Source organism: Callithrix jacchus, chromosome 1 (genome assembly GCF_049354715.1).
Source record: "Callithrix jacchus isolate 240 chromosome 1, calJac240_pri, whole genome shotgun sequence".
In the NCBI taxonomy this organism is placed as follows: Eukaryota; Metazoa; Chordata; class Mammalia; order Primates; family Cebidae; genus Callithrix; species Callithrix jacchus.
The window spans coordinates 186,516,252-186,538,308 of NC_133502.1; the positions used below are offsets into that span (position 1 = coordinate 186,516,252).

Below are 22,057 nucleotides of genomic sequence, written 5' to 3' on the forward strand. Positions count from 1 at the left end.
CATAATATTTCCTCTTACCTGGTGGAAGGTGATTCTTCCTAGGACAAGCGAATGTGGTCCCCATCTGCATGGGATTCTGACCTTAGGAACCCTCTTTGAGGAAGAGAACTTGGTTTTCCTAAAGGACAAAATGAGTAGCTTGTCCCCCAGCCCATCCTTCTTGAATATTTCTTCCTGATCCAGATGCTTCATTTGGGCTGGCCACTTAACATTACACTCTTCTGAGTGCTTAGGACCCTGGTAACATCTATGGCTGGTTAAGGGTGTTTATCCCCAACAGCATATGCCAGAAAGTTCTTACTATTGTCCAGTGGAATCTTTCCTGGTTGGCATATAAATGAATACAGTTTATCTGGCTGAGGAAGACCCCTGATTGCTTTTTGTTTTCTTATTTGCCACTGAAGGGATTGGGCCCTAATGATCTGAAAATGCAAATAAATAAAATTAATCCATAGCACTGAATTATAGAAAATGCAAATAAATAAAATTAATCCATAGCACTGAATTATAAAAAAATTAATCCATAGTACTGAATTCAAGGAAGTGTGAAAAATGCTGTGTCCTCACAGCATCTTCTCCAGAGAGGGTGACTCTAGGTAGACGGGGAACTGGGCTTAGCCGCTTAGGACCCTGGTAACATCTATGGGTAAAAGGCTCTTGTAAAAGCCCAGGTGAGATCTATGGCAGATGAGGCAGGATTGAGCTGTAAGTGCTGTGTGTATCAATTACCCACTGAAAAATGATGGTGAGGAGTCAGTAACAGTAGTTTTGTTGATATTTGTGTTCTCACCCAAACATCTAGATTACTTATATAACAGATGGCTGCCACCTCCCATCAGTGCAGTTGGCATATCGAAAATAACACTTGAGTTAAAAATTGTGCTTGCCTTTACTTTTTGTTCCCAGGATTAGTTGTTGCTGTGTGTGTGCTGAGAGGCTGTTACAAAGACAGCTAGTCAAGTAAATAAGGAAATATTTAGGTGGGAAAGAGACATTCAGTCATGGGACCTGTCTGTTAATTTTCTGATTTTTGATGGACTTCCTGACTACAGTATCCCAAATGGTTGAAGAACAGTTAAGAACATATGTATGGGCCACATGCAGTGGCTCTTATCTGTAATCCTAACACTTTGGGAGGACAAAGCAGGAAGATCATGGGGTCAGGAGATTGAGACCATCCTGGCCAACATGGAGAAAACACATCTTTACTAAAAATACAAAAAAAAAAAAATTAGCGTGGTGGCATGTGCCTGTAATCCCAGATACTCGAGGGGCTGAGGCAGGAGAATTGCTTGAAACAGGAACTCGGAGGTTGCAGTGAGCTGAGATTATGCTACTGCCCTCCAGCCTGGTTACAGAGCGAGACTCCACCTGAAAAAAAAAGGGAACGTCTGTGCAATGTGTTCCAAGTAGGTTTCTATTCTAAAGGTCGCTCAGTCTTCCGCACCTGAGCCCTCCTTGTGCAAGTGTTCATGCGTGCCCTCTTCCACTACAACCCTCAGGAAGACCAGGCCATCCCTTGCCAGGAGGCAGGTCTGCCCTTCCAGTGCAGGCAGGTCCTAAAGATGGTGAGCCAGGATGACCCCACCTGGTGGCAGGCCAAATGAGTTGGGGACACCAACTTTTGAGCCGGCCTCATCCCCTCCAAGCGGTTCCAGGAGAGGTAGGTCTGGGTGTGTCGTGAAGGGCTGGTTCCAGAGTGGCAGAGGCACAGGTACATGACAGACCCACCCAAGTCTCTGTCCTCACAGCCAGAGGGACCTGCTGAGTGTTGTTCCCCCAAGGTGAGTACCAGTTGCACGTGTGTTTTGTCTTCTTTTCCCATAACTCGTGCTGATGGCTGTTTGAGAGTTAAAGGAATTTGGGCTGGATGTGATGGCTCATGCCTGTAATCCCAGCACTTTGGGAGGCCAAGGCGGACGGATCATGAGGTCAAGAGATTGAGACTATCCTGGCCAACATGGTGAAACCCCATTTCTACTAAAAATACAAAAATTAGCTGGGCATGGTGGCACATGCCTGTAGTCCCAGCTACTTGGGGGGTTGAGGCAGGAGAATTGCTTGAACCCGGGAGTTGGAGTTTGCAGTGAGCTGAGATCACGCTACTGTACTCCAGTGTGGTCACAAAATGAGACTCTGTCTCAAAAAAAACCCACGGATCTATGAAAATTTATGTTATTAAGCTAAGGTGTGTGTGTGTGTGTGTGTGTGTGTGTGTGTGCGTGTGTGTGTGTGTGTATTTTATTTTATTTTTGAGACAGAGTGTCACTCTCTCACCCAGGCTGGAGTGCAGTGGTGCAATCTTGGCTCACTGCAACTTCCACCTCCTGGGTTCAAGCAATTCTCATGCCTCAGCCTCCTGCGTAGCTGAGATTACAGTCGTGCACCACCGTGCCTGGCTAATTTTTGTATTTTTAGTAGAGACAGCGTTTCACTATGTTGGGCAGGCTGGTCTCAAACTCCTGGCCTCAGGTGATCCACCTGCCTCAACCTCCCAAATTGTTGGGATTACAGGCATGAGCCACTGGGCCAAGCCTAAGTTAATGTTTGAAATATTTTAAATGCTTGCTTAGAGAATGTTGAGAAATAAAATATAAAAATACAGAAGAGATGCTGGGCATAGTTGTGGCTCACTCCTGTAATCCCAGCACATTGGAAAGCCAAGGCAGAAGGTTCCCTTGGGCCCAGGAGTTCGAGACCAGCCTAGGCAACATAGAGAGACCTTGTCTCTACAAAAAATAAAAAATTAGCTAAGTATAGTGGCACATGCCTATAGTCCCAGCTTCTCGGGAGGCTGGGGTGGAAGGATTGCTTGAGCCCAAGAAGGTCAAGGCTGCAGTGAGTGATTATACCACTGCACTCCAGCCTGAGTGAGACCCAGACTCAAAAAGTAAGACAGAAGTGGAGGACTATGAACAAAAATTCCCCAAGTCTCACTCCTATCTAAACAGCTTAGTTTATTTCCTTACTGTGCTTTTTATGTGAGTGTTGCATACGGAATTTGGGGGGTTGCTTTTTATTTTTATTTTTTACATTTTTGGCATGAGTATTTCCCAAATTATAGCATCATCTTTGTAGTGTGATTTTAGTGGCTATATACTAACCCATCAGGAGCCGTGCCATTCATTCCTAGGCGGCAGGTATTTGGGATGAATTGAGCTGGCCTCATGCTAGGCATCTTGCGGGCTGCTGTGAACCCAGGGTTTCTGCCCTGGAGGAGCTTATAGTTCAGTGGAAAAGCCAGATACTCTTCAAACAAACAGTTTATATAAACGTGATGGGTGCGTGGGAGGACATGGCGCTCTGTGAGTTCATATGAGGAGGCTGCACCTCATCCAGGAATGCAGGGAAGGCTTCTCGGAGGAACTAGCTAAATGAACTAGTACTGCTTTCCTGTGGCTGTACTTTTATTAGATTGTTCTCGGTTCTTCACGTTATGAGGCTGCAGTACTTACCTTGCACATAGACTGTTCCTCATATTTCAAATTATTATTATTATTATTATTTTAGATGGAATCTCCCTCTGTTGCCCAGGCTAGAGTGCAGTGGCACGATCTCGGCTCACTGCAACCTCCACCTCATGGGTTCAAGCAATTCTCCTGCCTCAGCCTCCCGAGTAGCTGGGATTATAGGGCCCACCACCACACCCAGCTAATTTTTTGTATTTTTAGTAGAGACAGGGTTTCACTGTATTAGCCAGGATGATCTTGATCTCCTGACCTCATAATCTGCCCACCTCGGCCTCCCAAAGTGCTAGGATTACAGGCGTGAGCCACCGCACCTGGCCTCAGATGATTTCTCTAGCCTTCCAAGAGGGTCAGCCTTGGGTCAGAGGGTGGCAGTTGTGACTTCCACTGTGGGTTGTAGCCCTCATGTCTTTTGGTGTGTGGACTGTGGCGAGGACAGGACCTCAGGGTTCACCCATTTCTCAAACTCCTGGCCTCAGGTGATCCACCTGCCTCCACCTCCCAAATCGCTGGGATTACAGGCATGAGCCACTGGGCCAAGCCTAAGTTAATGTTTGAAATATTTTAAATGCTTGCAGGATCCTGGAGGGAGCTGCTCCCTGGGCCCCTGACAATGGCCGCTTTGCCAGACTTGCTGTGAGGTTGGAAGGGCTGCTGAGGGCAGTGGCCTTGAGGTACTTGGCCAGTGATGAGCTGGCTTTCTCTGGGCTGCTAATGAGACACACACAAGAAGACTAATTAGAGCAGGTCTTAGGGTTGAATAATGGACCACAGCTCAGATCACAGGTTCGTTGGAGGAAAGGAAGAGAGACCAGATGATGGGCTCCTCAGGCACCTGAGCCGTGGCTGCCCTCAGCCACAGGGTCCCTGCTTCCCTCCACTAATGCTGTCCCATCTGTCTTTTGTGCAAACCACAGATGATCGGCCTTGTGACAAAGGTAGGCCCAGGATCTGTCCGCTGCACACAGGCATGGCCCCTTTTCTGTGGACCTTCTGGGGCCTGAGAGGCTCACGTTCTTTCCCATCTGGGCAGCTGTGCCCCTCACGCTGTCTGCACATCTCTTCCTGCTCTGCCAGCCAGACTGGGCTGTTTCTTGAGGCAAACAGAGCTGGTGGAGACAGGTTTCAAGGCCTTGGGGCCCCTCCCTGCCCTCCTGACACGCAGGGCCCGGCCTTTCCAGGACTAGGCTGTGCTGTGATGGGGCTGGGTGGGAGACACGGGGTGGGGGGTGGGGCAGGCAGGAGCGAACCCTCCCTCCTTATTCGTGCAGCCCACACTGGGGACTGGGAAGGGGCCTGCTGGCTTAGAATCCCCCTCAGGGCCTGGAGAGGCTGTTAGGGGTCTAAGCGTAGAGAACTGAGCCAAACAGATGACCTTGCTTTCTGCGGGTGGTCAGGACATGGGATTTCTCCTGAGCTGCCCCCGAGACACCATCCCAGGGGCTCTTCCTGCCTGGTCCATCCAGGGGCTGGTTCCCCTGAGCCGGGTGTGTCTGGTGGGACTCACTGGCTTCCCTCCCTGTTTGCTTCCAGAGACCTGTGACTGTGAGGGCTACCTCAAAGGGCACTATGTGGGTAAGTGGCTCCCTTGACACCCCCATGCACAATCTGCCCCACCTCAGGCTCCAGAGTCAAGGAGAGGTCAAAGCAGGGTTATCCGAGCCCCAGGAGTCCTTCTGGAGCAGCAGAGCCTGTCTCTCTGGAGCAGGGGTCCCCTGTCTCTCCTCAATCTCTCAGCTGGAGCGGGAGCTGAGCCTGTCCAGTCATTGGGCCCCCACCCAGTTTTTACCAAGCCTTGGGGCACAGTGCCTGGCTGGAAGGGCACATACACCCCAACATTAATACCAATTCTAATATCATCATCATCGTCAATGGAGTTTATTCAATATTAACATCACCACACAGCAAGGGGTATTTACGGCTCTCCAGAGCCCCTTTCACTTTTTATTTTGGTCAGGTTTTTCAAAGGTCTTAGAGACAGGCAAAAAGTTTTTTTGTTGTTGGTTTTTGGTTATTTTTCAGAGACAGGGTCTTGCTCTGTCATTCACGCTGGAGTGCAGTAGTGACATCGCAGCTTGCAGCAGCCTCAGCCTCCCAGGCTCAAACAATCCTCCTACCTCAGCTTCCCGAGTAGCTGGGACTACAGGCACCTGACACCATGCCCAGCTGATTAAAAAAATTTTTTTTGTAGAGATGGGGGGGTCTCAGTATGTTGCCTAAGCTGGTTTCAAGCTCCTGGCCTCAACCCATCCTCCCGCCTAAAAAGTTTTTAAACTTCTTTAACAATTATTTTTTGAGACACGGCCTTGCTCTGTTACCCACACTGGAGTGCAGTAGTGTGATCACAACTCACTGCAGCCTCAGCCTCCCAGGCTCAAGCAATCCTTCCATCTCAGCCTCCCCAGTAGCTGGGACTACAGGTGCATGCCACTAAACCTGACTAATTTTTTAATTTTTTATAGAGATGGGGTTTCACCATGTTGCCCAGTTGGTCCCGAACTCCTGGGGTCAAGGGATCTGCCTGCCTCGCTGGGATACAGGCATGAGCCACTGTACCCAACCCTTTAACTTTTATTTTGAAGGGATTTCTAAAGCTAGTGGATGAGATCATCTGATGTGTCCTAAATAAACTTCTGTTTTGCTGTCAGATTCTTTGTTCAGCCCAGTCTATGTCAGGCTGGCGGGACCCTCACCCAAAACCTGAATATTTGACAGGGTTCTTCCAGGAGGTCTGGGCTTGGTGACTCATCTTTTTTGGTCCTTAACAGGGTCAGTTAGCAGAATGAGCTGGAAGTTGTTATGGGTGGTGGGGGCAGTCAGAAACAACTCAGTCCCGGAGGAGACTTTGCCTGCTGTCCTGTACAGCTGGTTCATTGGAAGGAGGCTCTCTCAGATCCTTCCTCCTTGTCAGGAAGCTTCCTCCAAGTCAAGATTTTGTTGCAATCCTAGTTCATACTAATTCTGTTTTAACTGTCCACATTGATAAATTTTTTATTTTATATTTTATTTTTAAAGACAGGCTCTCACTATGTTGTCTAGGCTGGTCTTGAACTCCTGGTCTCAAGTGATCCTCCCACCTTGGCCTCCCAAAGTGCTGGGATTACAGGTGTGAGCCACTATGCCCAGCCTTTTATTTTTTTTAGGACAGGGTCTTGCCGTGTCGCCCAGGCTAGAATGCAGTGGTGCAATCATAGCTCACTGCAGCCTTGAACTCATGAGCTCATGCAGTCCTCCTTCCTCAGCTTCCTAAGTAGCTGGGACTACAGGCATGTACCACCAATGCCCAACCAATTAAAAAAAATTTTTTAAATAAAGACAGGCTGTCTCTGTGCTGCCCAGGCTGGTTTCAAACTCCTGCCCTCAAGTGATCCTCCTGCCTTAGCTTCCCAAAATGTTGGAATTACAGATGTGAGCCACCATGCCTGGTTTCAATAAGTTATTTCAAATGGCACACATACAAGAAACATTAGAAATTCTCTCCTTTGCCAGGCACAGTGGCTCGTGCCTATATCTCAGCACTTTGGGAGGCTGGGGCAGGCAGATTGCTTGAGCCCAGGAATTCAAGACCAGCCTGGGCAACTTGGTAAAACCCTGTCTCTACAAAAAAATTACAAAAATTAGCCAGGTGTGGTGGCACACACCTATAGTCCCAAGTAGCTAGGACTATAGGTGTGTGCCACCACACCTGGCTAATTTTTAGGATCACTTGAGCCCAATAGGTCAAGGCTGCAGTGAACCATGACCATGCCACTGCACTCCAGCCTGGGTGACAGAGTGAGACTCTGTCTCCAAAAAAAAACATAAAAAATAGAAAAAAAGAAAAAAAGAATTTTTCTCCTTTAAGTGGGGAGGCTGGGCACAGTTGCTCATGCCTATAATCCCAGCATGTTGGGAGGCCAAGGCAGGCAGATCACCTGAGGTCAGGAGTTTGAGACCAGCCTGGCCAACCTGGTAAAACCCCATCTCTGCTAAAAATACAAAAATTAGCCAGGCATGGTGGCACGCCTGTAATCCCAGCTACTCCAGAGGCTGAGACAGGAGAATTACTTGAATCCAGGAGGCAGAGGCTGCAGTGAGCTGAAATTGCACCACTGCAGTGTCTAGCCTGTATGACAGAGCAAGACTCCATCTCAAAAAAAAAAAAAAAAAGAAAGAAACGCAAAGGGAAATATCAACTTAGATCTAGAATCATTTAGAAACATACAGTATTGGCTGAGTGCAGTGGCTCACGCATGTATTCCCACACTTTGGGAGGCTGAGGCGGGTGGATCACCTGAGGTCAGGAGTTTGAGACCAGCTTGCCCAACATGATGAAACCCCATGTCTACTAAATACAAAAAATTAGCTGAGCGTGGTGGTACACCCCTGTAATTCCAGCTACTGAGGAGGCTGAGGCAGGAGAATCACTTGAACCTGGGAGGTGGAGGTAGCAGTGAGCCAAGATTATGCCATTGCACTCCAGCCTGGGCAACAAGAGTGAAACTCCATCTCAAAAAAAAGTAAGAAAGAAATGTTCATTATGCCTATCATGGTGGTTGATGGTGATAGCTATAACCAGAAAATCAGAAACAACCTAAATGTTCAGTAGCAGAACTCAGCTCAAAATACTACATTACATGATACTTACAGGATGTATTGAAATATTATAGCAGTTAAAAGCCATGTGTTGGGGCTGGGTGTGGTGGCTCACACCTGTAATCCCAGCACTTTGGGGGGCCAAGGTGGGCAGATCACCTGAGGTCAGAAGTTTGAGACCAGCCTGGCCAACACGGTGAAACCTTGTCTTTACTAAAAATACAAAAACTAGCTGGGTGTGGTGGTGGACACCTGTAATCCCAGGTACTTGGGAAGCTAGGGCAGGAAAATCACTTGAACCTGGAAGGCAGAGTTTGCTGTGAGCTGAGCTCATGCCACTGCGCTCCAGCCTGGGCAACAGAGTGAGAATCCATGTCAAAAAATAAAAATAAAAATGAAAAATAAATAAATAAAGGCATGTGTTGGAGGAATATTTGATGACATAGCCAAATGCAAGAAAATGAAAATCAAAATAAAAATTCAGGATTCTAATTTAGTGTCACACAGAAAGAACGTACACTAAAATGCTAAAGGCAATTCTCCCTAGTGCGCTCACGACTAATTTTCATTTTCTCTGTTTTACTGCGTGGTTTTTGGAGGGCAGTTAACAGCTTTATTGAGATAAAATTTACATACCATATAATTCACCCATTTAAAGCATACAATTCAATGATGTATTCACAGAGTTATTGCAACTACCACAGTCAATTTAAGAGCATTTTCATCGTTTCAAAAAGAAACCTTGAGCCCGTTAGAATTTCCTATTATCTGTTTGTCTCCCGCCCCTCCCTAGCCACAGGCAACTGCTGATCTACTATCACTGTAAATTTGTCTGTTCCAAATGTTTCATAGAAATGGATTCATACAATATAAGACCTTTATATCTGGCTTTTTTCACTTAGTGTTTTCAAGGTTCATGTATCAATACCTCATTCTTTTTTTTTACAGCTAAATAATATTCCGTTGGACACAGTACCACAGTTTGTTTATTCATTTATCAATTAATGGACATTTAGATTGTTTCTACCTTTTCAGCTATTATGAATCATGGTATGAATATTCATATACAAGTTTTTGTGTGAACATGTGTTTTCATTTCTCTTGTGTGTGTGTCTTGCTATGGAATTGCTGGGTCGTAGGGTAGCTCTATGTTTAACATCTGGAGGAACTGCCAGAGTCTTCCATGGCAGCTGTACCATTTTACATTCTCAGCAGCAGTGTTCGAGTTCCCATTTCTCCACATCCTCACCAGCACTTGTCTTTTTTTTTTTTTTTTTTGAGACAGAGTCTCCTTTTGTTGCCCAGGCTGGAGTGCAATGTTGTGATCTCAGCTCACTGCAACCTCCGCCTCCCGAGTTCAAGCAATTCTCCTGCCTCAGCCTCCTGAGTAGCTGGGATTACAGGGGTGTGCCACCACACCTGGCTAATTTTTGTATTTTTAGTAGAAACGGGGTTTCACCATGTTGGTCAGGCTGGTCTTGAACTCCTGACCTCGTGATCTGCCAACCTTGGCCCCCCAAAGTGCTGGGATTACAGGCATGAGCCACCATGCCTGGCCATTGTCTGTCTTTTTAATTATAGCACTACTAGTATATGTGAAGTGGTATCTCATTGTGGTTTTAATTTGCAGTTCTCTAATGATCAGTGATATTGAGCATCTTTTCATGTTTTTATTGACCATTTTTACATCTTTCTTAGAGAAATGTCTACTCAAATACTTTGTCCATTTTTAAATGGAATTATTTGCCTTTTTTATTATTGAGGTATAAGAATTCTTTATGTATTTTGGATATAAGTCCCTTATCAGATGCATGATTTGCACATATTTTTTCCTGTTCTGTGAGTTGTCTTTTCATTTTCTTTCTTTTTTATTTTTTTCATTGAGACAGAGTTTCGTTCTTATTCCCCAGGCTGGAGTGCAATGGTGTGGTCTTGGCTCACTGCAACCTCCACCTCCCAGGTTCAGGTGATTCTCCTGCCTCAGCCTCTAAGTAGCTGGGGTTACAGGCACGCACCATCACGCCCAGCTAATTTTTTTTTTTTTTTTTGTATTTTTACTAGAGATAGTGTTTCACCATGTTGGCCAGGCTGATCTCGAACTCCTGACCTTGGGTGATCCACCTGCCTCAGCCTCCCAAAGTGCTGGGATTACAGGCATAAGTCACCACACCTTGCCCTTACTTTTCTTGATAGTGTCCTTTGAGGCATAACATTTTAAAACTTGATAAAGTCCAATATATCTATTTTTTCTTTTGTTGCTTATTATTTTTGGTATCATATCTAAGAAATCATTGTTAAATTTAAGATCATAAAGATTTACTCCTTTGTTTTCTTTTAAGATATTTATAGTTGTAACAGTTACATTTGGGTCTATCATGTATTTTGTTATTTTCTGTAGATTGTGTGAAGTAGGGGTCCAACTTCATTCTTTTTTTTTTTTTGAGACCGAGTTTTGCTCTTGTTACCCAGGCTGGAGTGCAATGGCGTGATCTCGGCTCACCGCAACCTCCGCCTCCTGGGTTCAGGCAATTCTCCTGCCTCAGCCTCCTGAGTAGCTGGGATTACAGGCATGTGCCACCATGCCCAGCTAATTTTTTGTATTTTTAGTAGAGACGGGGTTTCACCAGGTTGACCAAGATGGTCTCGATCTTTTGACCTCATGATCCACCTGCCTCAGCTTCTGAAAGTGCTGGGATTACAGGCCAACTTCATTCTTTAAATGTGAATATCCAGCTAACCCGGCACCACTGGCTGAAAAGAGTTTTCTTTTCTCATTTAATTATCTTGACAACCTTATCTAGATTCAGTTGAAAAGAAAAGCAAGGGTTTCTTTCCGGAGTCTCAGTTCCATTCCACTGATCTACATGTCTGTCCTTAGCCCAGCAGCACGCTGTCTTACTTTGATTACTAGCTTTGTAGTAAGTTTGAAGTCAGGTTTTTCAAGCTTGTTTTGGCTATTCTGGGTCCTTTGCATTTCCATATGAATTTTAGGATCAGTCTGTTTATTTGTTTTACTATATTTGTTTTGTTTTACAAATATTTCAGGATTGAAAGAATTTAATAAGCAGGGAAGAAAGGGCTAATTTTTCAAAGAGTAAATAAGTTATTGGGAGAATAAGAGGCAGCTTCCTAGGACTCAAGGAAAATTCTGGCAAATCATCAGGTCCACAGGAAGTGCCAGCTTTCTAGGAGGCAGAACCCTCCCTGGCCCATGGTGGTCATTTCAAGAGAAGCAGCTGCATTCTAGTCCCAGCGTCCTTCAGCCTGGCAAGTTTTGTCATCTATCCCATCTCCTTTGTTGCCCACCAGCATGCTGCAATCCAAGCAGGTGGGGTGATGATGAAATGCAACTGGCCCATACGTGCCGCACCGCCCTGCAGCAAGGTAACAGCGAGGCTGCTCAACACAGAGTCCCCGGTTCTACTCCCAGAGATTCCAACCTGGGGGTTTGGAGTGGGGCCCGGGCACTCCATTCTTAACACATGGGCTTTCATGTGGTTTTGATGTATGTTGGCAGACCCCAGATGACAGACCCAGATGACATCTGGGGTAATTCCTCACAAAGACTCGAGTTTTGTGTGACATTAAATATCTGCCCATTGTTTTGCACCTGAGTTCCTGCTAGTGGTCCCAAAACACCCTTTGGGTACATCCTCCGTCCGTCTCCTTGCTGACCACAAGTTCACGGGGCTTCTGGCTTCTGAGCCAGCAAGCTAATCCAACCTGGGGGTGATGGACGCATGCAGGGATCTTTCCTATGTGAGCTTCAGGACCATGACTCTTGCTGAAGACACAGGTGGGCAAGTTCGATCTTTATAGACCAGGAAAGGGGCTCAGGGGATTTATAACTGCAAAGCAAATGTCACACATTTTACCCCATTAGAGATTTACTTAAGTTCTTTCTAGATGCAGACGTTTATTAGGAAGATTGTGGTTCTTAGTGGCAAAATTTTTCCTTTTATAATTTCTCAAATAGCCAAATGCTTCCAGGATCATCCGTGTGGGTACCTGGAGGAGGGGACACTGGAAGCAGCAGACAGGTCTATAGGATGGGTGTATGTCAGGGAGTGGGGAAGGTGGGGTTGAAGAGCCAGGGGGCAGTTATGGGACAGTGCGAAGAGCTTCTGAGTATGAAAGTAACCCTGCAAGAATATTCTATATAGAATTGGGAAGTGTTTCCCAATTTAATCCAATTTTTTTCTCTCCTAGAGGAGAGAAGGAGAAGAAATTATCTCAGCCTTCTCTTACATTTCTACTATCTTTGAAGTCACGTGCCAAACTCTTTTCCTAGATCTCGAGGACCAAAATCCTGAAATTTCTGATGCTCTTTTTAAAGTAGGAATTGGGTTTTGACTGGCGACAGAGAGAAGCGGGGGGATATTTTGGAATGTAGATCTCTTTGGGAAAGAACAGAATTCACCCTTTCCCTATGGCAGCATGAAAACACAGAGCCCCTAGAAACAGAGGGGAGAAAGCAGCAGAGGACTAGAAAGGGAAGTGGGTGAATGCCAGTGACTAATATAATTTTATTTAGAATGGACCTGCCACTTCCCTGTTTTCCAAAACCAGGCTAATTGTCAGACAACTACTCACCTGAAATAACACTTATTAGAGGTTCTTTGGAATGAAGAAGCAAACAGTGCCCACATTGGGTGATGGAGTTGTTGCCTATGCCTCAATGTTAGGTGTCAGGAAAGCAATCCGATTAAAGGGATCAGCTGCCCTAAGGAAATGGGGAATTTGATTAGAATTGTCTAGTGCTTTCTTAAATAACTCCACTTTGCTATGCTGGTGTTTGGCTCTGGAGTGAAGAAATGAAAAATTGAGTTCTATACTATGAATTTAGGAGTCTTAAGGAGGGCATTAGAATGATTTCTTCTTCCCCCAGTTGATTGCAGAAATGCTTGCTCTGTTTTTATATAGTTAATATTTATAGTTCTTATAATTATTTAATCTGTATACTAATTGCCATGCAGCACAATACCACTACTTCGTTGGAAGTACTTCTGAGGCAGGAAGTGTGATATTGACATATATACACAGATATAGAATCAGCATCCCCAGTGTACTTCCTACCGTGGCTTTCAGCTCATAGGTCCTCAGCAGGTATTCTGTGAGTGATGACTGAACAGTGATTGTGTCTACTGCCCATTAACTTTCTTGGAAGTTTGACCTGATGTTGTCCCTATGCTCTGTTCTTGTGTACATGGTTGGTTATCAGTGGGACCTAGTCATCCACTCCTCACTTAAAGGTTGGGGCCAGACGTGGTGGCTCATGCCTGTAATCCCAGCACTTTGGGAGGTTGAGGCAGGTGGATCGCGAGGTCAGGAGTTCAAGACCAGCCTGGCCAAGATGGTGAAACCCGTCTCTACTAAAAATACAAAAATTAACTGGGCATGGTGGCGGGTGCCTGTAATCCCAGCTACTTGGAAGGCTGAGGTAGAAGAATTGCCTGTAATCCCAGCTACTTGGAAGGCTGAGGTAGGAGAATTGCTTGAACCCGGTGGCAGAGGTTGCAGTGAGCTGAGATCATGCCACTGCACTCCAGCCTGGGCAATAGAGACTCTGTCTCAAAAAAAAAAAAGAAAAAAGGAAAAAAAAAGTTAAAGGATAGAACATTGCTCAAGACAAAGGCTGTAGATTTGTTATAGGAGAACAACCCAGTTGCTCCATACCACCCCTTTCCTTGCAGGATGAGCAGCAGCAAGAGATGGCCGCTTCTGCCGCCTTCATAGGCCAGCATTACGGGCACCTGGTGGACACCGTGCTGGTGAGGGAGGATCTCCAGGGTGCCTACAGCCAGCTCATAGTGGTCTTAGAGAAGCTGGGCAAGGACACTCGCTGGGGACCTGTTAGTTGGGTCAGGTAACTTTATCCTGGAACATCCAAGCTGGACAGGACCTTGAAGCTCATCTAGTCCAGGTTCCCTCATTTTTCCATCAAGGAATCTCAAGTGCAGAGAGGGGCAGGATTCTCCACAAATTCCATCATTGAGAAGAGCATAAGTGGGAAGTCTTGTTTGTTGTTGGTTTTTGTCTGTTGTTTTTCACTGCACCTCTTTGGATCATGATTTGAAAGGGGTGAAATACTCATTAAAGTATCACAGGCAAGCTGACCCTGATTCTTTGTACCAGAGTTAAGTGGCCACTGTCTTTTGCAGGCAGTAGTGGTTAATTTATACAGTACTGATTTGCAGAATGTTTAAGCTTTTTAAACATAATGACACTTAGTAGTTTTTTTGGAAGCTTATTTGTTTTATCCAAGGGGATTTTCCATGTGACTGAAGTTCCCCTGTCTTCAAGCACTAAAATGTTGATCTTTACCTTTTTTTGAAGTGCTTGCCTGATAGTAGAAAACTGGTCCTCTGCCTATATACTGAGTATACAAGAATTTTCTCTGGAAGGCTGAGGCACACTTCACCATCAACATGAATTACTGTACTATTCTATACTGCAGTGGTGCCTTCAGGGACTTGAGGAATGTAAGGTTGCCTTTCCCCTTTTCTGGTTTTCTTTATCTTGCTCTGTCACACAGGCTGGAGCGCAGTGGTGTGATCTTGGCTCACTGCAACCTCCACCTCCTGGATTCAAGCGATTCTCCTGCTTCAGCCTCCTGAGTAGCTGGGATTATAGGCACATGCCACCACACCCAGCTAATTTTTTTTTTGTATTTTTAGTAGAGACGGGGTTTCACCATGTTTGTCAGGCTGGTCTTGAACTCCTGACCTAGTGATCTGCCCACTTCAGCCTCCCAAAGTGCTGGGATTACAGGCATGAGCCACCGTGCCTGGCCTGCCTTCCCCTTTCTAAATACCCTCAGATTCCTAACATCGAGCCCTTGCTTTGTTGGATTTGTTCTATTCCATCCATTGTCCTTTTTGTTACTGACAGTTGCATGGTCCTAGCCTGTCTCTGCCATGAGGTCACAGGGGTTCCTGTTGAGCTAGATCTTGGGAAACCAGATGACTCTCCCTGTCGAAGCTATGGCTACGCCACCATAAACCATTTCTGGCCTAATGGGTTGTCTCTGAGCAAAAATGATTGTCACCCAGGATTCTTGATATATCTTAGTGGCTCAGAGAATGTTATTTACTATTAATAGCCAACAACAGTCTTTATTCTGGGCTTTACATACATTACCCTGATAAATACACCAAGCCAGTGAGGGTAGGATTCTTATCCCATTGTAAAAATGAGAAAAAAATAAAGCTTAGACAGTTTAAATAATGTACCCAAGCTTGCACAGATTTTAAAAAATTGCAGGCCAGGCACCGTGGTGCATGCCTGTAATCCTAGCACTTTGGGAGGCCGAGGTGGGCAGATCACTAGAGCTCAGGAGTTCGAGACCAGTCTGGGCAACGTGTCAAAACCCCATTTCTACAAAAAATATAAAAACTAGCCAGGTGTGGTGGTGTGCACCTGTAATCCCAGCTACTTGGGAGGCTGAGGTGGGAGGATCCAGGTGGTCAAGACTGCAGTGAGCCATGATTGTGCCACTGCACTCCAGCCTGAGTGACAGAGTGAGATCCTGCCTCAAAAATAAATAAAATAAAATAAAATGCAGAACTATTGTATTTGAGCCTGTATTTCCCAAATACCAGAGATGATCCTTAACCACCATAGTATACTATACTACCTCATTCTTTTGTGGCCCCATAATCAAGGCTACCCATTAATATAATTCACTTGTAAGTGATGAGTGTTCACAGCTCGAGTTTCTAATATGAAGTGTGGCCGTAACGTCTGAGACTGAAAAGAGGCTACATACACAGGTGTACATTTTCAAGTTCTTTTATTCACGAGAGGAAAAGATAGCCAGGTCGAAGGTGAAGCACCAGGGAGGTTTGCCACCCATTTAGAAATTTCCATTTTACCTTCTTACACAAGATACCTTTGCAACTCTCTAGCTCATGAACCTGGTAGGTCCACCTAACAGGATCACATTCTTCAGAACTAACTAGCAAAAAGATGGTGACTTCTTTGCACTTAGAGAGTACTGGATTCTCATCAAGTGAAATTGGTCTTGAGCTGATCCACAGAGAGCCAGGCCAGGGAGGGCAGCTGCCCCTGAAGTGTGACTAGCACGTGCAAAGTTGTTATGCAGGAATGCCTGTAATCCCAGCAGTTTGGGAGGCCTAGGCAGGTGGATCACCTTCAAGACCAGCCTGGCCAACATGGTGAAACCCCAACTCTGCTAAAAATAAAAATAAAAAATTAGCTGGGTGTGGTGGTGGGTGCCTGTAATCCCAGCTGCTTGGGAGGCTGAGGCAGAAGAATCACTTAAACCTGGGAGGCAGAGGTTGCAGTGAGCCAAGATCACACCACCACACTCCAGCCTGGGCGACAAGTGAGACTGTCTCAAAAAAAGGTGGTTATACAGGAGAGCTGGGATCTGAAGTCTGCTCACAGGCAAAAACAAAAACCCACATACATTAAAAGTTACTCTTGAAGGCCCCCTGGGGAGGCACCATGGTGGAGATCCCAGTCAGCGCTCCAAGTTCCCTGCAGGTGGTTTTCCCTCCAGTGTGGGGACACAGTGGTTGGGTACCCGATGACGTTCTTTCTGAATTTTATGCCACTCCACAGACATTTTCTGCTGCTTACATAATATTTTTACACAATTGTCAGATGAAATGATGGTATTGTCTTTATATGTATTATGAAGCAGAGTATTAAAAAGTGATCCTTCGCCAAGTGTGGTGACACGCCTGTAATCCCAGCACTTTGGGAGGCTGAGACAGGAGGATCACTTGGGCTCAGGAGTTAAAGTCCAGCCTAGGCAACACAGTGAGACATTGTCTCCATTAATCATAAAGTTAGGGCTGGGAGCAGTGGCTGACACCTGTAATCCCAGCACTTTGGGAGGCCAAGGCAGGCGGATCACTTGAGGCCAGAAGTTCAAGACCAGTTTGGCCAATATGGCAAAACCCTGTCTCTACTAAAAATACGAAAATTAGCCAGGCGTGGCAGTACACGCCTGGGAATACCCAGCTACTCAGGAGACTGAGGCATGAGAATCACTTGAACCTGGAAGGCGGAGGTTGGAGTGAGCCAGGATTGTGTCACTGCACTCCAGCCTGACAACAGAGCAAGACTGTCTTAAATATATTAATTAATTAAATAAAAATCCCAGTTTGCCCTGTAATCCCAGCACTTTGGGAGGCCGAGGCAGGCGGATCACGAGGTCAAGAGATTGAGACCATGCTGGCCAACATGGTGAAAGCTCATCCTTACTAAAAATACAAAAATTAGCCAGGCATGGTGGTGCACGCCTGTAGTCCCAGCTACTCAGGAGGCTGGTGCAGGAGGGGAGGTTGCAGTGAACCAAGATCGTACCACTGCACTTCATCCTGTCTCAGAAAATAATGATAAAAAATTTTAAATTAGCTGGGCATGGTGGCATGCCCCTGTGGTTCCAGCTACTTGGGAAGCTGAAGTGGGAGAATTGCTTGAGCCGAGGAAGATGGAGGCTGCAGTGAGCTCTGATTGCACCACTGCACTCCAGCCTGAGCAACAGAGTGAGACCCTGTCCCAAAAAACAAAAAATAGTGATCCTTGCTTTATTCCCTGTTAAGGCAGCACCCGCATCCCCAAGACAAGCTGTGTCTACAGCTGTTTGTCAGCTACCAGATTTATCGGAGTAGGAAGGGAGGGCCCCAGAGACAGAGGTTATTCGGAAGGCATTTTTGCAGTTCATGCAGAAAACTATTATTAAAAAATGCACCTGTGTTCAAATATTTATTGGTGGAATGTGTGTAAATGCAATTCCAAACCCCATTTCAACTAGCAGTCCATATGTTCTGAGCCCCTGGGCAAAATTTTGGAAAAAGTCCATCACTCTAGGCCCAACACTAATAAACCTTATTATAAACCCCTCAAGACGGACCTCTTTAAATCCTTGGGTCTTCAAACATAGATAAGTTGGCTGCCTGTATCTACAACCAGAGAGGATGTGGTCTCTGGAGGAATTTTCTAGGTCAGAAGTGTTAAATAGATGGCGTATGTGCAGCCAATGCCCATTCCTGCACCTGTGGAAGGCATTACTAATTGAACACAGCACTCTTCTATTATGATCACAGCACTCTTCTATTGAATTTAGATTCAATTAGCAATGTCTTTGGCTCTTTCAGGAGAGTGTTTGGTATCAGCTGGGCAGAATTAGGTAGTGAGTTATTCCTGTTTGCCATTTTCAATCCACTGATTTGTAACCTTCCCGGCTATCCACTTCACTCTGCTCAGAAGATGGGTTTAAGAAAGTTAAAACCATCTGTCATTTACAGGCAGTGCTCAGATATATTACCCAATTGTATATTCAAATACACACAGGCTTTAAATCATGTGGCCAATTGTGTATCCACTTATCCAGCATCACAACATTTATGCAACCAATCACAGGACCATGCATCCAAACAATGGTAACACTTGATTTCTTTAATAACTGCAGAGTTCAGCATATGCACAAAGCCTATTTTTAAATCAGATAGTTAAGAACAAATAAGTAGCATTTCTCTATTTGGTGGAGTTAATACTGATCGGTTTCTTTCTTTCTTTTTTTGAGATGGAGCCTCACTCTGTCACCCAGGCTGGGATGCAATGGTGCGATCTAGGCTCACTACAACCTCTGCCTCTGGGGTTCAAGTGATTCTCCTGCCTCAGCTTCCCGAGTAGCTGGGATTACAGGCAGGCGCCCACCACCATGCCCGGCTAATTTTTGTATTTTTAATAGAGACAGGGTTTCACCATGTTGGTCAGGCTGGTCTTGAACTCCTGATTTCAAGCAATCCACCTGTCTTGGCCTCCCAAAGCACTGGGATTACAGGTGTGAGTTACCGCGCCCGTCCACGGATCAGTTTCTTTCTCCATTTTTCCTGCCTTTGGAATACAGTCACCAAATACCGCTTCCCTTAAAAGTCAAGGGCTTATGGTTTCAGAACAAGATGGTGTAGAATCACTTGTTCCTCCTCTTCTCCTCTAAATACAACAAAATACCTTGGAAAGTAGTCAGCAGACTATGATGAAAGGACTCTGAAAGCTGGAAAGAAGATGATGAGCTGACTAGGGACGTCAGGACCTGAGGAAAAGCAATGCAGAGTTCTCTGGTTTTCTTTATCTCTGCATACCCTGACTGGAGGGAGTTCTGCAACCCACAACTGCCAATGTTTTGTCCTAGACAAAAAAAAAAAAAAACAAATAACTAACAAAACAAAAAAACAAGCTTGCTTTCTCTGCCAAAGGGTGGGAAAGAGGGAGCCCAATGGAGACCTAGGTGAAGATCTCCAGCCCTAGCTCCATACTGGGTCACTAGCAGGTTTCTCAATTCATTAGTAGCAGCAGTGGGATCCTGTGTGTCTCTACCCTCCACCCAGTGGCACAAGGAGACCCAGGTTCAGCAGAAGGTGGCCCAGTGACACCATGCACCCCGGGGAAGCACCTTCTGATTCAGCAGAAGACATCAGCAGGGATTGGATGGGAGTCCCAGCAGCTCCCCAAGAACAAAGCAGAGCAGAATAGCACTGCAAAGGCTCTGACAACAACTTTCAATGGAATGGAAAACAACAAAAGGCAAGAACCTATACACTGCACCTTAACAGGACTACTGCTTGCTGAAATAGAAGATTTAAATAGGATAGCAGGGCATGCTGATGCATGCCTGTATCCCAGCTACTTGGGAGGCTGAGGCCGAAGAATTGCTTGAACCCAGGTGGCAGAGGTTGTGGTAAGCTGAGCTCACACCACTGCACTCCAGCCTGGGCAATAAGAGCAAAACTCTCTCAAAAATAAATAAATAGGAAAAAATAATATCATAAGTCAAATGATTGGGATGCAATAGAAAATCAGTATACCTAAAACCAGAAGAACCAGTCTATGCTTGATCTGAACCAAAAGTCCAGGTAGCAATAGAGAACCACAGTCGAACTCAGAAAAGACAATCAGCTGGTAGCAATACCAATGTGATTCAGATGTTGGAATTTATCTGCCAAAGATTTTAAAGCAGTTGTAATAAAAAGACTATAACAATTAATTGTAACTTCTTTTGAAACAGATTTAAAAAATGGAAAACCTTAGCGATGAAATAGAAGATATGAAAAAGAACCAAATGGAAATTATGGGAATGAAAACTACAATAAACAAAAGAAAAAACTCAGATAAACTCAATAGTAGAGTGAAGAAAATAAAAGATAAAATCAGTGTACTTGAGGACAGATCAATATAATTAACTTACTGATTTTTTTAAAAGAGCCTCAGAGACCTGTGAGACAGTAACAATATATCTGTCACAGGCTCCTAGGATGTTGCTTTTCCAGCTGCCCAGCTGTAGCTGCAGACTCCGCACCCCTGTGCTCTCAGGGGCCCAGGGAACCCTCTCCCTCCACAGGCTTCAAAGTGCCTACCCTCACTGCCTGGCCTCTCCCCACTTCCAGTGCCTGCTCTGATTTTGCAGCAAAGTTGTGGCTGAGCCTGGGTGTTGTGACCTGGCCAGGTGTGAGCACACTTGGTGCAGCGCTGACATGCCAGACCCTGCCACCTCTGCTCCCTCCAGACTTTGGGCACTGATGAGTATGGGAGGAAGGCCAAGGGGGGACTAAGGGTGTCTCAGCATGGGCCTGCAGGCATCCCTTGGCACAAACAGCCTGGATGCCATGAATGACATGGAGATGGCAGCAGGAGGAAGACAGGCTTCTGGACAGAAAGGAGTAGGTCCTTGGCAAAGCCACACCTTCAAGCCAGAGATAGCCTAAAGCAGGGGTCTGGGCTGTAGTTCCAGGTGGAGTCCTCATCACAGAGTGAGAACTTATGGTGCTTTTTCCAGGCTCACCCATGGCCACCCATAGACCAATCAGCATGTACTTCCTCTCTTCTGAAGCCTATAAAATCTCCAGAACCGGACTCATGGAGATGTTGGGATGACCTACCTGCCTGTGGATAGGAGTCACCTACTCCGGGTCTCCTGAGAGCTGTACTGCTGCTCAATAAAGCACCTCTTTGTCTTTCTCATCTTTCAGTTGTCCATGCATGTACCTTGTTCTTCCTGGACACAGGACAAGAACTTGGGATCTGCCGAATGGCAGGGCTAAAAGAGCTGTAACACAAATAGGGCTGAAACACGTCCCTGGCAACCCTTGTTCTCCATGTTGTGGATGACGAGGAGGGACACGCTGCAGCTCCCTGAGCTAGGGCTAGGACACCCTCTTTGGTGCTCTGCAGTTTCTGGGTCTCCAAGCTTCCGGGTCTCCAAGCATTCCCCTCATCTAGACCTGGATGCCTGCAGTGGAAGCTGTGTGCCATTTATCTTGTCCAGCCACAGTCTTGCATGGAGGTGGCACCTGTGTTGGCACCTGAGGCCACCTGCCCCACCACAGCAATCAGCATGCCTGGCTGTGCATAGTAGACAGACCCTGGGCTCACTTGCCCACACAGCTCTTGCCACTCCATGCCTGGCTCATGGCAGGTGTGAGATCTGGGTCAGTAGTGTAAGCTAAGCACAGCCTGCTGGGCTGAGTGGGTGGAACAGGCTCAGTGGGCACAAGCCATACTCAGGCAGAAGGTGCCACTAGCCACAGAGGTTTCTGGCTGGCAAAGTGACACCCCAAGGATCCTGCGATAGAGCTACTAACATTTGTATCAGAGGAAAAGAGAAAGTGTGAGACTGAAAAGTATTCAGAGAAATAATGGCTGAAACTTCCCAAATCTGGTGAAAGACAAAAACCTACAGATTCAAGTTGACTGAGCTCCAAATAGGAAAAATGGTCCCAAACCAAACTGACACATCATAATTCATCTTCTGAAAACTGGAGATTAAGAAAAAAAGAAATCTTTAAAACAATCAGGGAGAAACAACCAGGAAGGAATGCTAATTCAAGCTGTATTTTTGCATTACCTGTGAAAGAAATGATGGAGGCCATCTAGGAGTGGCCCAACACTTATGAAGTGCTGAAAACAAAACCCTCAACCTTGAATCCTCTATCAGGTGAAACTGCCCTTCAGGAATGAAGGGAAAAATAAAGACATTCTCA

At 45.7% G+C, this 22,057-nt stretch overlaps 1 protein-coding gene across 26 annotated transcripts in view; it reads left to right on the forward strand.

Annotated features, from left to right (window-relative positions):
• LOC103795837 (MAGUK p55 subfamily member 3) overlaps positions 1 to 21,038 on the forward strand; it is a 63,215-nt gene extending 42,177 nt beyond the window's left edge. For 19 of the 26 annotated variants that reach the window (XM_078333171.1, XM_054238495.2, XM_054238503.2 and 16 more), the window contains 2 exons: positions 4,385 to 4,405; positions 5,001 to 5,445. In XM_078333171.1, coding sequence (XP_078189297.1) covers positions 4,385 to 4,405; positions 5,001 to 5,309 — 330 coding nt within the window. In that variant the 3' untranslated portion in view covers positions 5,310 to 5,445. Of the gene's footprint in view, positions 1 to 4,045; positions 4,142 to 4,384; positions 4,406 to 5,000; positions 5,446 to 8,990; positions 9,093 to 13,735; positions 14,159 to 20,853 lie in introns of those variants that run through there. The other 7 variants (XR_008473854.2, XM_078333220.1, XR_008473858.2 and 4 more) reach the window with 7 other exon arrangements.
• Positions 21,039 to 22,057: the final 1,019 nt, after the last annotated feature.